The sequence below is a fragment of the Dromiciops gliroides genome, chromosome 1 (genome assembly GCF_019393635.1).
Source record: "Dromiciops gliroides isolate mDroGli1 chromosome 1, mDroGli1.pri, whole genome shotgun sequence".
NCBI lineage: Eukaryota > Metazoa > Chordata > Mammalia > Microbiotheria > Microbiotheriidae > Dromiciops > Dromiciops gliroides.
In genome coordinates, this window is record NC_057861.1 from 640,799,443 (window position 1) to 640,811,962 (window position 12,520).

At 35.4% G+C, this 12,520-nt stretch overlaps 1 protein-coding gene across 2 annotated transcripts in view; it reads left to right on the forward strand.

The window, feature by feature from the left end:
- The window catches only part of JAK2 (Janus kinase 2), a 151,807-nt gene that overhangs the window by 105,082 nt on the left and 34,205 nt on the right, over positions 1-12,520 (forward strand). For both annotated transcript variants that reach the window (XM_043989280.1, XM_043989289.1), the window contains 4 exons: positions 2,567-2,753; positions 4,528-4,655; positions 7,329-7,463; positions 10,244-10,331. In XM_043989280.1, the coding sequence (XP_043845215.1) occupies positions 2,567-2,753; positions 4,528-4,655; positions 7,329-7,463; positions 10,244-10,331 (538 nt within the window). The remainder of the gene's footprint in view (positions 1-2,566; positions 2,754-4,527; positions 4,656-7,328; positions 7,464-10,243; positions 10,332-12,520) is intronic.

Below are 12,520 nucleotides of genomic sequence, written 5' to 3' on the forward strand. Positions count from 1 at the left end.
CAGTATCAACCCTCTGTTGATGAATCTTTCTAGTCTTGGGTAGGCTGTTGCTTGGGCAACAGACATAGTCCATCCATTGTTAGCCCCATATTCAAAACCTTTCCAAATTAGTAGGATACTCTATAATTTGCCTTCTCCTGGCATAGATTTTATCAGTATACCATAATGAGTTATATTATTTGGATAATTAATGAAAAAATCATAGAAATAAACTATGTACAATAAATTTCCTTTTTCACCTCACCTTGCAGTTGGTCTATGCTTATTGTCAGTTAAACAGTATTTTGCCCAATCCAATCCTGCCCTCAAGTACTTTAAAATTTAATTTTACTTGGAGAACTTTACCAAACAAAGAAGAACAAAATAGCTGACAAGCAATTTAATTCATTATTAAAATGTATAAAGGTATAAAGAGAAATAAAGGGAGCAGCTAAGTGGTGTAGTGGATAAAGCACCAGCCCTGGATTGAGGAGGACCTGAGTTCAAATCTGGCCTCAGACACTTGATACTTACTAGCTGTGTGACCCTGGGCAAGTCACTTAACCCTCATTGCCTCCCCCCCCAAAAAGAGAGAGAGAAAGAGAGAGAAATAAGAAAATCATAAGGAAATAAAAGCACTGTAATAATAGCTAACATTTTCAGAGTTTTAAGGTTTGCAAAGTGCCCTTTATAGACCTTAAATACTACAGGTATTCCCATTTAACAGATTAGTAAACTGAAGCTCAGAGAAATTAAAACAAACCACAACTTTTAGTGTGTGAGATGTGCTTGAACCTAGGTCTCCCTGTCTCCAAACTTCTTCCTTTTTCTACCACACAACCCTGCCTCTCATGGTCTTTAAACAATGTAATCTCTTTTTTTGGTAATCTCTTTTTAAGAAATGGTTTTATGCAGTTAAACTCCGTGCTCTAGTGAATTACGATCTGCACATTTTAAAGCATAAAATTGTTAAAACTTCACTACAGTGAAGAACTTGGTATAAAATTGATTTATGTTAGAAGTACCTAATAAGGAGATAATGCCTAAAAGATAGTTCCATAGATTCTGAAAGTAGATTTCTGGCATATCAAGGATTGGAATGGAAACTGAGACCTGGGTCATAGTTCCTCCCAGCTATGTATTAGGTATGTGGCCCTAGGTAAGTAACTTTACATTTCTATTTCCTCATTTGTAAAAAAAGAAATAATAATGCTTGTCTAACCTCATATCGAATGGTTCAAGTGAGATGTGAAAGTGATTTGTCAACTTTTAAAAATATTAGCCCTATGATTTCACAGCTTCTGGTGTGGTACATCCTTTGCCAAAGCAAATGGGCATTTTCTCTGCAGTTTATAGTCTTTGTAAGTTCCCTGTGGATCCCTGAGTGAGTTCAGTGACTTGCTCAGGGTCACACAGCCAGTATGTGTCAGACATGGGATTTGAACTCAGGCCTTTCTCAGTCTGAGACCAGCACTCCATCCACTATACATTTGTCAACTGTGTTATTATCTGGGACAAATATTTAGAGTAGTTTAGATGTTGTTTATATAAATGATAGAACATAATTTGCTTTTTATTATTATAAGTATTCTTATTTTAAAAACATTTCTAATTGAAATGAGAAAATTTCTTTACAAATCTGACCATTTTCATTTTAGCATTTGGGGTTAAAATTTGGTCAAAATATGCTACTTCCTTGAGTATTCTGAGATGGGTAACCCAAGAGCATGTGAGTGTTTCTCAAGCAACAAATTGATATATATGGATAATGAGTAGGTCTTAATTTTTTTCTTAGTGCATTAGTGACATTTTACCAACATAATCACACTTAGTTTCAGTTCTATCAAATCCAGCAAGTATTTATGGAATGCTTACTACTACATACTTAACACGGTGTTAGTTGCTTTGAAGTTTACAAAAGAACTAAGTTATAATTCCTAACCTCAAGAAACTTAAAATATTTTAGACAAATCATGGATTAAGCACATGAAACAGTAAGATAATATTGCAAGGTAAGACACAACAAAATGCTATACTATGTTGACCTGCTGAGATGACGTGTGAAGTGCTTTGCAAACCTTAAAGCACTATTTAGCTATTATTTTACATAGGGGTAAAAGTTATGAAAGTATGATAATAAGTTTGTTCACTGAGAGAGTACATACACAGAAAATAGTGGGTTGAGGTAGAGTTTCCCCCATTCTACCACTTTCTTAAACCACTTATCAGGGAACAAGTAAAGAAAGTGGAAACGGGAAAGATGGAAGAGACATTTAAACCCTTTGATATTTGTTATAACTATTTTATGTAATGAGCAGCTTCAGTTTAAGAAATGATTATTTTTGTATTGTTTATTTGTTAGGAGTCATTTCTAAGGCACTACTATGATATAATTAGATGGTTGTCTTTGGCAAGAAGACCACATATATAATGTCAGTGCTTTAGATATCAGAGTTTAAATTTCCAAATAGACTCTTGTGGGTTGGGTTTTTTTTGTTGTTGTTTTGCAATATCCCTCATGCCTGTTTTATCATTTTGACAGTTATGGTGTATTTTTTCCTCTATCTTTATGATTAAACTCTTACAGCGGGAAAATGTCACTGATTATAAGCACTGTTTGATTACAAAAAATGAGAATGGGGAGTTCAACCTCAGTGGAACCAAGAAGAACTTTACTAACCTTAAGGACCTCTTGAATTGCTATCAAATGGAAACTGTCCGATCAGATAGTATCATTTTCCAGTTTACGAAGTGTTGCCCCCCAAAGCCCAAAGGTAAGGAGACTTTCTAGTCATTTTTCATTTACTGTAACATAAATATCTTACACATATTTTAAAAAATGATATAAAAAAAGTTACAAATTGACTTGTTCTTATATTGTTGGGCAGCCATCCTCACTTTGGAACAAGGCCAGTTTGTTTTTCAATCTGACTAACTCCCTAATAGAGTGAGCTTCTAGAATGGCAAGTATTCTCAGAATACCGTATTTCATTCTAAACCATAAGTTGTAGTATGTCAAATATGTTTATACTAAGTTGGTGAGAAGTCCTGCTAGACATTTGTACATTACTAGAAGTGAAGATGTTTGTATTTAATTTTTCAGTGCCTCACTTTCTGTAACTCTGAAATGAGAAAATATATCTGCCCAGAACAAAAATGCATAAAAGCCCCATTAATCAAGGAAATGAAGATAAATGTAATAAATATCAGTGAGGTGGGGGTCAGTAATTCAGATGCACTTACTGCCACTGACAATTTTCAGAATGGCGGTTCCTCTTTTCACATTCTGCTGCATTTGAACAGTGAAGTGTCATCCAGTTTTTACTGTCAGAAAGGGTCCGGCCAAGTGAAACTTGCCATAGGGAATATGCACAATTTGAGAGTCATGGAACCATTAACCATCAAATTATGTGTCCAGATCATATGAACTATTTCTGAAATATAGGTACATTATTATGTCTCTCAAAGCAAAAGAAAAGTAAACTATAGAAGTAAAAAATGCTCCCACAGGAAACGAAGTTTAAACCTCGCCAGTGCTGGGAAGATAATAATGTGTGTTCTGTGTGTTCAGTCGTTCTTTAGTCATGTCTGACTGTTTATGACCCCTTTGGGGGTTTTCTTAGTAAAGATAGTGGAGTGGTTTGCAATTTCCTTCTCCAGCTCATTTTACAGATGAGGAAACTGAGGCAAGCAGGATTAAATTACTTGCCCGGGGTCACACAGCTACCAAGTGTCTGAGGTTGGCTTTGAATCATGAAGATGAGTCTTGATTTCAGGCCTTGCACTCTATCCACTGTGCTACCTAGCTGCCTTAGATAATAATGACTAGATATCAAAACTGGTAAGATCTATTGTATAACATCGTCATTAAGGAAAAACAATACAATCAAAAGTATTATTGATTGCACTTTATAGATTTCACAGTGCTCCAAATAGTTTTTTTTTTTAAAAGGAAATGCTCTAAAAATAGAAGTTATTCTACTATACAACACATTCACTCCCATATCACCAAAGCAACATTGAATTGCACCAAGGGAATTAAATTTTGAAACCTTTCCACATCTGCCTTGTAGTGCTGACATGCCACAACCTGATTCTTAACATGCTTCTAGCACTTGAAATACACTAGTCATTCACAAGTTCAGGAATAATTACAAACATTCAAGATTTACTAGTTTTTTTCATCTGAAGGAATAAAGAAGTTTGTCATTTGCCAAAGTAAATGTTTTGAGAAATAGGCAGTGATTACATTGAAAAAAACTATTTTGATTCTTTATTTAATCATGTTTTATTTATTCATTTCCCTGGAAATATATCTTCAGTTCAAATAGTTGAGGATCAAATTTAATTAATAAGCTTCAGACATAATAATATTTTAAAGAAACATATCAATAAGGGATCAGTAATCATTCTGAGTGCCTATTATGTATTCTCTAAAATTATCAATAATTTACTTCAATTATTTATTAGGCACCATGCTAGATTACCAGTTAATTTACATTGTTGACAAATACATGTTCTTTTCCCTTTTGACTCTGTGTTCTCTAGATAAATCGAATCTTCTAGTCTTCAGGAGTAATGGTATTTCTGATGTTCCCACATCACCAACATTACAGAGGCCCAAAAATGTGAACCAAATGGTGTTTCATAAAATCAGAAATGAAGATTTAATATTTGTAAGTCATTGGATACAGACAATTTTCCATTTAAAATTTTTAAATTTGGATGCAGCACTTTGAAACAATGTGTTCTTTCAACTTGCTTCATCATTTGCTTTATTCCTGTTATAGAAGAGACATGGAAACAAATACATTAAAAAATGGATTAGGAATGAGAAAATATGCTAGTAGTTTTAATAGTAATCTGTGATATTAAACTTAGATTTTACTGGGGAAATCATTAAAAAAAAGTAATAAGTACTAGTTATTAGATCCCCTTTCCTTTTTGGACCTGAAAAAGAGCCTCTTATTCCCTTTTGAATGGAAAATATCCACTCTTGTATACTAGGCATCATAGGGTAGAGAAGAAGAACAATAGAGTGGGTTAATCTCAACCCTGCCACTCTTTATATAAGGTAACCCACCTCTGTGGATCTCAGATCACTTTTCTATAAATTATGAGGGGTTTAAACTAGATGAAGTCTTTTTTGGGGGCAGGGCAATAAGGGTTAAGTGGTTTGCCCAGGGTCACACAGCTAGTGTCAAGTGTCTGAGGCTAGATTTGAACTCGGGTCCTCCTTAATTCAGAGCCGGTGCTTTATCCACTGTGCCACCTAGCTGCTCCCTAGACTAGATAAAGTCTTAAGACCCCTTCTTCCTCAAACATATCTTGATTATGTTGCATATTTCACAAAATCACAGATATTTAAATTTGAAAGGAATCTCAATTTCCATCTCTCCAACCCATCCCCAGAAGGAATCCCCACTAGCACATTCCTTGGTAAGTGGTCATCCAGCATGCCCTCAGTGTTCTTCAGATTGAAAAATAGTACCGGTTTTTTCACCTGACATTACAGAATGGATTTCCCATTGACCTTGCCATTTCCTTAAATTATTGTGCTATGTCTCCTTCCCCTTCACTTAAGGCCCTTTGCCATCCTGATTATCTTCCTCTGTGCTTCCTACATTGTGTCAGTGTCCCCAAGTTGTGGCACTCAGAATTAAACACAATACCCTAGATGTGATTTGTCCAGAACAAAGTACGTGGAGTCTTCCACCCCTTTTTGGGAAGCTATGCCTTATTTAATGTCACCCAATATCATATGAGCTTTTTTGACCCATAGATCACATTGCTGATTCATACTTTGCCATGTCTGAGTTGGAACTCTCCAGACCAATGCAGAGAGGAAGGTACAGTTTCCCCCAGAAACATTTCTTCCCCTACAGTTTATAAAGACTTAAAGTGCTAGCGTCTTTGCTCTTCTTTCTCCTGTTTTATAACCAGGACATGTTGTTATCCAGAGACTATAAGCTTCTTGAAGTCAAAGACTGTCTTTTGGTTCTTTTTGTGTCCTCATCACTTAGCATAATGCCTGGCACATAGTAGGCATTTGATAAGTGCTGATTGATTGATGTACTGTCAGTTGATCATTTTGTTGCTTTCAGGGTTAGTCTTGTTCCAATCAGATTCACTGAGTTTAGGATTAGCCTAGAGAAGGTTGGCCTGCCAGATGGGTTCTTTATTGCAGTAGTTCCAAAAAGTTTTGGCTTTCCCAGGAATCTGGGGCAACAGGACTAGTCCCAGGGCCCTGCCATAATGCACTTTTTCCTTATACTGAATTAGCTCACTTGTTAAGAGGCAAAACCTTAAAATCATTACCTTTGGCGTTTTAACCAAGATTTTTACTAGATGTAGGAACCTGTTGGCAAACTAAACCCTAGTATCACTCAACTACAGGTTTACTCTAAGTTCTGTAATTCAGCTGAAACTTAACTATCTCAGATATAAAGTGACTTAATATCTATTCAGCTAGTTACAATGTACTCTTGCATAGTCGACATACTACTGTCCCTCCTTGCCTTGCCCCTATACAAAAGCCCACCAGTTGCCACAAAAAGGGCCTTTCCTATGACCCATGGTCTTTGACCATTGAAGACCATGAAATAGAAAACTAAGCTAAATTATAGAAGGCAGGTTTCCTGTCCAAACTTTCAAAACCTTTTCAGAGGGTGGAACGTAGAGTTCATCTTCCCTGGTCTCAATCTAGAAATGAAAAAAATTAAAATTATGTGTGATATTGTTATTTCTGAATATGAGAAAAGGTTAGGTAGCCTAAGAAAGCAAAAGTAAATTTTAAAACCCCATAGTCAAAAACTTGACATGCAAGTTGAATAAAAAGGATGGTCACGTAACATACCTGACATAAGCTTTCTTTCTTATCTTTAAGTGGTAGAATTCAAATACACAAATGAAAAGCAATTGGTTAATTTTAAATGAAATGGATGAACATCCCTCTTCAGTTATTTTCAAAATGAAACTACCAGTACTTTAGGAACTTGTTATGGTTTTGTATAATTGTAGTAAATGCTATATTAATTAGAGACAGTATATTTATTTTATTAAATTAGTATGATTTAGTATGTTATTATTTTAAACTGTGGGACCATTATAAATTCCTTGGATTATAGATGTTGAAGTTTTTCAATCAGCGTCACATGTGCTGTTACTGTCCTTGTTTTCAGTCTTATATTTTTATTTAATGGAATGGAAGAATCACTTGATTAGTGATTAACTGGCAGGTGTGAATGTTTCATTTTCATATTTGACCTACTTTCTTAATTGGTTTCCAGTATTTTTCTTTCACATTTCACCTTTCTCTCTCTCTCTCTCTCCTTTTTTTTTTTTTAAAGAATGAAAGCCTTGGGCAAGGCACTTTTACCAAGATTTTTAAAGGTGTAAGAAGAGAAATAGGAGACTATGGCCAGCTCCATGAAACAGAAGTCCTTTTAAAAGTTCTGGATAAAGCACATAGAAATTATTCAGAGGTTTGTATCCTATTTTAGTAAGTAATATGGTTGAAAAGGTAATTTTATTTTTTTCACTCATTTGATTTTGTTGTGGAATTATGTAGTAATTATGATGTTTTATTTACAGCTGTTTCCTGACAATTTTTTTTCAGTTTTTAAACTTTTTTTCTTTTCCTCACTCCTCCCCCTACTGGGAAAAAAGAAAAAAATCAAACCCCTTATAACAAATATACATGATGTTTTTCAGTCATGTCCAATTTTTTGTGACCCCATTTGGGTTGGGTTTTTTTTCTTTTTTGGCAAAGATACTGGAGTGGTTTGCCATTTCCTTCTCCAGCTCATTTTACAGATAAGGAAACTAAGGCAAATGGGGTTAAGCAATTTGCCCACAGTCACACAGCTAATAAGTCAGATTTGAACTCAGGAAGATAAGTCTTTTTCACTCTAGGTCTGGCACTCGATCTACTGTGCCACCTAGTTGCCCAAAGATGCATAGTAAAATAAAACAAATTTCCAAGTTGGCCATATCTAAAAATGTGTCTCATTCTGCAAATTAATCTATTGCCTCACTGCCAGGAGGTGAGTAGCATTCTTCATCATCGATCCTCTTACAGGGTAGTGATTAAAGTATGAACACATAGAGACCTTATTTCCATCAAACAGTACCCCTTCTTTAATAAAATTTTTTAAAATCCCTGAAATGACTTTTTCTCATCATTCTTATAATCAGATTGAAATAAGGATGTGCTTTATAAAAGAAATGTATTTTCAAACTAATTAATATTAGCCTTTTCTTTTGAGTATTGTGACACTATAAATGACCTTCATAGGCCAGAGGTGCTAGGCCAGGCAAGTATTAGACTGCCAGGAGCCCAAGAGGTCCAGGAACAATAAGGTACAGCCATCCTTCCCTACCCAAAGTTGTCACTTTTAGTAGTGACATACCATATTTTCCAGTTGTGTCTAAATGAATCTTTCTTGTTTATTATTATCACTATGGGATCTTCCTATCTCCATCTCCCTCCCCTACTGCTATCTCCACAACTCAGACCAACCTTGGAGGTTCTCCAAAATAAGGTATCAACTTAAGGGCAAGTTCATCTATGGCTTTATTTCATTTTCCTGCTTAATGAAGCAGGAAAAAGTTCAAAACCTCTAACCTAATAAATTACCTACTAACCATAGGTAAGCCCCAAAACTCTGTCCTGGGCCTTCTTCCTCCTTCCCCATAGTTCTTAACTTGGGGTCCTTGAAGTTTTTTATAATGTTTTGATAGCTATTTCAATATAATTTATAAATAATTATAACATTATAATTCCTTTATAATATTATAAAATTATATATTCTATGTACTTAAGAACATTCTGAGCAAGTTCTATAAGTTCACCAGATTGCCAAAGGGGTTACTATTATGTTAAAAAAGTAAGGAACTCTTGCTCTGTTTCTTCTTGCTTTGTGATCTCATCAGCTCCCATGGGTTCAACTATCATCTTTATGCAAATAATTCCCAAAGTTTCATCCATGTTACCCATCCATGTACCTCAACCTGTGTCCTGAACCTTCTCTTTTCCTTCCATGTTCTCTCAGTGATCTCATCAGCTCCCATAGATTTGATTATTATCTTCCTGGAAATGATAATTATCATGTTCTAATTGTCCATCTCTAGGACATATTGAACTAGATGTCCTTTAGGCATCTGAAATTCAACATGTTCAAAACAGAACTCATCTTTCGATTCAAAACCTCTCCTCTTTTGAACTTTCATATTATTGTTAAGGTGGCCACCATCCTTTCACCAGCTCACAACCTTAGTGTTATCCTTGACTCATCACTTATCCCCACATATCTGGTCTGTTTTCAAATCTTGCCATTTCTGCCGCCTCATAATTTCTAATATATGCCCCCTTCTTTCCACTCACACAGGCACCACCCTAGTTCAGGCTCTCATCACCTCTTACCTGGACTATTCCAACAGCCTTCGAATTGGTCTCCCTTACTCTTGTCTTTCTGCCTCAAGCCATCCTCCACTCAGCTACCAAAGTGTAGGTTTGCTTATGTCACACTTCCCCCATCCCCACTCAAACTACAGAGGCTCTCTATTATCTCCAGGATCAAATATAAGTTTTGTGTTTTCATTTAAAGCCCTTCATGACCTGACCCCTTCATATCTTTTCTGTCTTTGTCCACTTGACTCTCTTCTATGCACTTTGATCCAGCTATGATAGCCTGCTTACATACAACCTACCATCTCCTATCCCCATCCTAAAATGTTCTCCCTCTTCTATCTCTTTATTTCCCTGGCTTCCTTAAGACTGATCAAATCCCACCTTCTGCAGGGAGCTTTTCCTATGTTGCCAGCATCTTCCTTCTGAGATTACCTTCCATCTATTATGTAAATATCTTGTGTGTGCATTTTTATATACATATATACATAGACACATATGTATACAACTGTGTGTGTATGTATACACACACACAATATAAAATATATTGTTAACTTTTTGTCTCTTCCATTAGAATATGAGCTGTTTGAAGGCAGGAACTTTTTTTTGCTTTTCTGTGTATCTTCAGAGCATCTGGCACATAGTAAATACTTGTCAACTCACTGACTGACTTGTTTGATCTGCCAAGAACAGCAGTAAATTGTTATTATTGCTCTTGGTAAATGTCATAGCTCTTGACCCCCAGTCAGAACCTCTAGCCTATAAATCCTGTAGACATCAAATTATATATTACATCACAGCATACACTTTTCACCTAGTAACCTTCCTTCTCTTACTATTTTTTTTTTATTCTAGTCTTTTTTTGAAGCAGCAAGCATGATGAGCCAGCTTTCTTACAAGCATCTGGTTTTAAATTATGGAGTCTGTGTCTGTGGAGAAGAGAGTAAGTAAAATGTTTGGTTGTTTTATGTTAATGTCATGCTCTTCCCATTAAGGAGATCCATTCTGCTGACGTAGGAAGGTCTTTTTCAGAAGCATAGCTCAATTTGTAGAAATTGTAATTTGTCGAAATCCAGCAGATGTAGGAATTTTCAGTACAGTTTTTCAAATGGAAAACCAAAATTTCTTTAGAGATTTAAATAACATTGTTCTTGCAGCCCATTAAAAATGCCAGAACCATAGGGTACTATTCAAAAACGTCAACTTCTGCTTGTCGTTACAGCTGTTTAGATGTCAGCATCTAGTCATTTCAGTTTTAAAAACAAAAAAGGGAGTTCAATCACCAGTTCTTTGGGTTGAGTAGAAAAAAACATTGAAGTGATTGTATTTTAACAAAACTAATTAGCTTGGATATTTTGGTGTTTTACTAATCTAGACCTTAGAATGATACAATTTATGAAGCACATGACCCAGAAAAAGAATTCCACGATATTTTTTAATGATACATGTCAATTTTAGAAACCTTATTCTGAAAGTCATTTATGTGTAGCCTGAGTCCTTAATATTAAAATGTAGGCTCATTTTTTCAGTAGAAGTGGAAAATGGTCATTCCTACCACCTAAAAAATGTTTCTTTACATACTTAAGGCCTTTATTCATTACATTTTTCAGGATACATAGGTCACATATCATAACAATTGCATAGGGCCTGTAGCTTTACATTCTGTCTTACTTAATTGACAGGGTCATATTTTGATTATAGCATTAAATTCTCGTAGAAATTTGAGAAGTAGTGAATATTATGGGGGTATATTAATGATTTCTTCCTTCATTAGTACTCTTTGTATGTTCAGGTATTATGTTCATTCTTGAAAATAGTAATATAGGGGCAGCTAGGTGGCGCAGTGGATAAAGAACCGACCCTGGATTCAGGAGGATCTGAGTTCAAATGCAACCTCAGACATTTAACACTTACTGGCTGTGTGACTCTGGGCAAGTTACTTAACCCCAATTGCCTCACCAAAAAAAAAAAGAAAGAAAGAAAGAAAGAAAATAGTAATATATTACTGATTTTTACTTAGCTTGTATCCTCCTTATTTTTTACATTTTTTTACTTGACACAGATTAGATAACGTACATACAGTTGGAGCTTCATATACTGTTTTCTGTTTCTGCATATGGACTATGTGCAACATTTAAACCTGAAGTTTGTTTCTATTTAACTCAGCTTGCTTTTACTTTTCCTTACTGACAGTATATCCTCGGCACATGATAAATACTTTTAGTATTAAAATAAGCAAAACATAATTATGAATTCTAGACCAAGTCTGCAAAAGTTAAACATGAATATGTTTTTATTCAATATTTTTATATCAACTACACCATAATTCCCTTTCATTAGTGTAAAAAAAAAAGCAGGTGTTAACTGATTTTCAAAGTGCATGCCCATTTAAAGACATGTAACAGAATCAGTTTTTTCATTCATGATATGGCAGGTTGCCATGGTTAATTTAGGCTACCACCTAGGTTGGTCACTTGATAGCAAATTTATTGGCAAGTGATGATGAATGTATGGCCCAAATACCAGCAAAATGTAAAAAGGCCTAGATAGAGGAAGGCCTCCTATATGTTGGGTTGATCCTTTGTGAATTTTCTGTGGGAGAATCCGAGTAAGAACTACTCAGGGTAACAAAATGAGTATGAATTATTGTCAAGTCAACAAGTATTTGTTAAGTGACTCTTACGTGCCAGGCAGTGTGCCAAGTGCTGGGGATACAAATAAAGGCAAAAGATAGTCCCTGTTCTCCAGGAGATTATGGTCTAATGGAAGAGACATCATGCAGACAACTATGTACAAGCAAGAAATAGATGGGATAAATTGGGGATAATTTTCTAAGATTATCAATCTTCTAAAGGAAGGCACATTAAGAGGAAATGGCTTCCTGCCAGAGGTGCTGTTTTAGCTGGGACCTGAAGCAAGTCAGGCAAGCCAGGAGGTGGAAATGAAGAAGGAGAGTAAAATTCATGGAGTGGGAAGATTGGCTGTCATGTGTGAGGAGCAGCAAGGGGTTTCACTGGATTGTAGAGATGAGGGGAATGCACACATCAATGAGATCATAGCTTAATTCAAGTATTGAAGTTTGGCATGACATAAATACAAATACCAAGTCCACTTCAGATTGTTTTTTAAAAC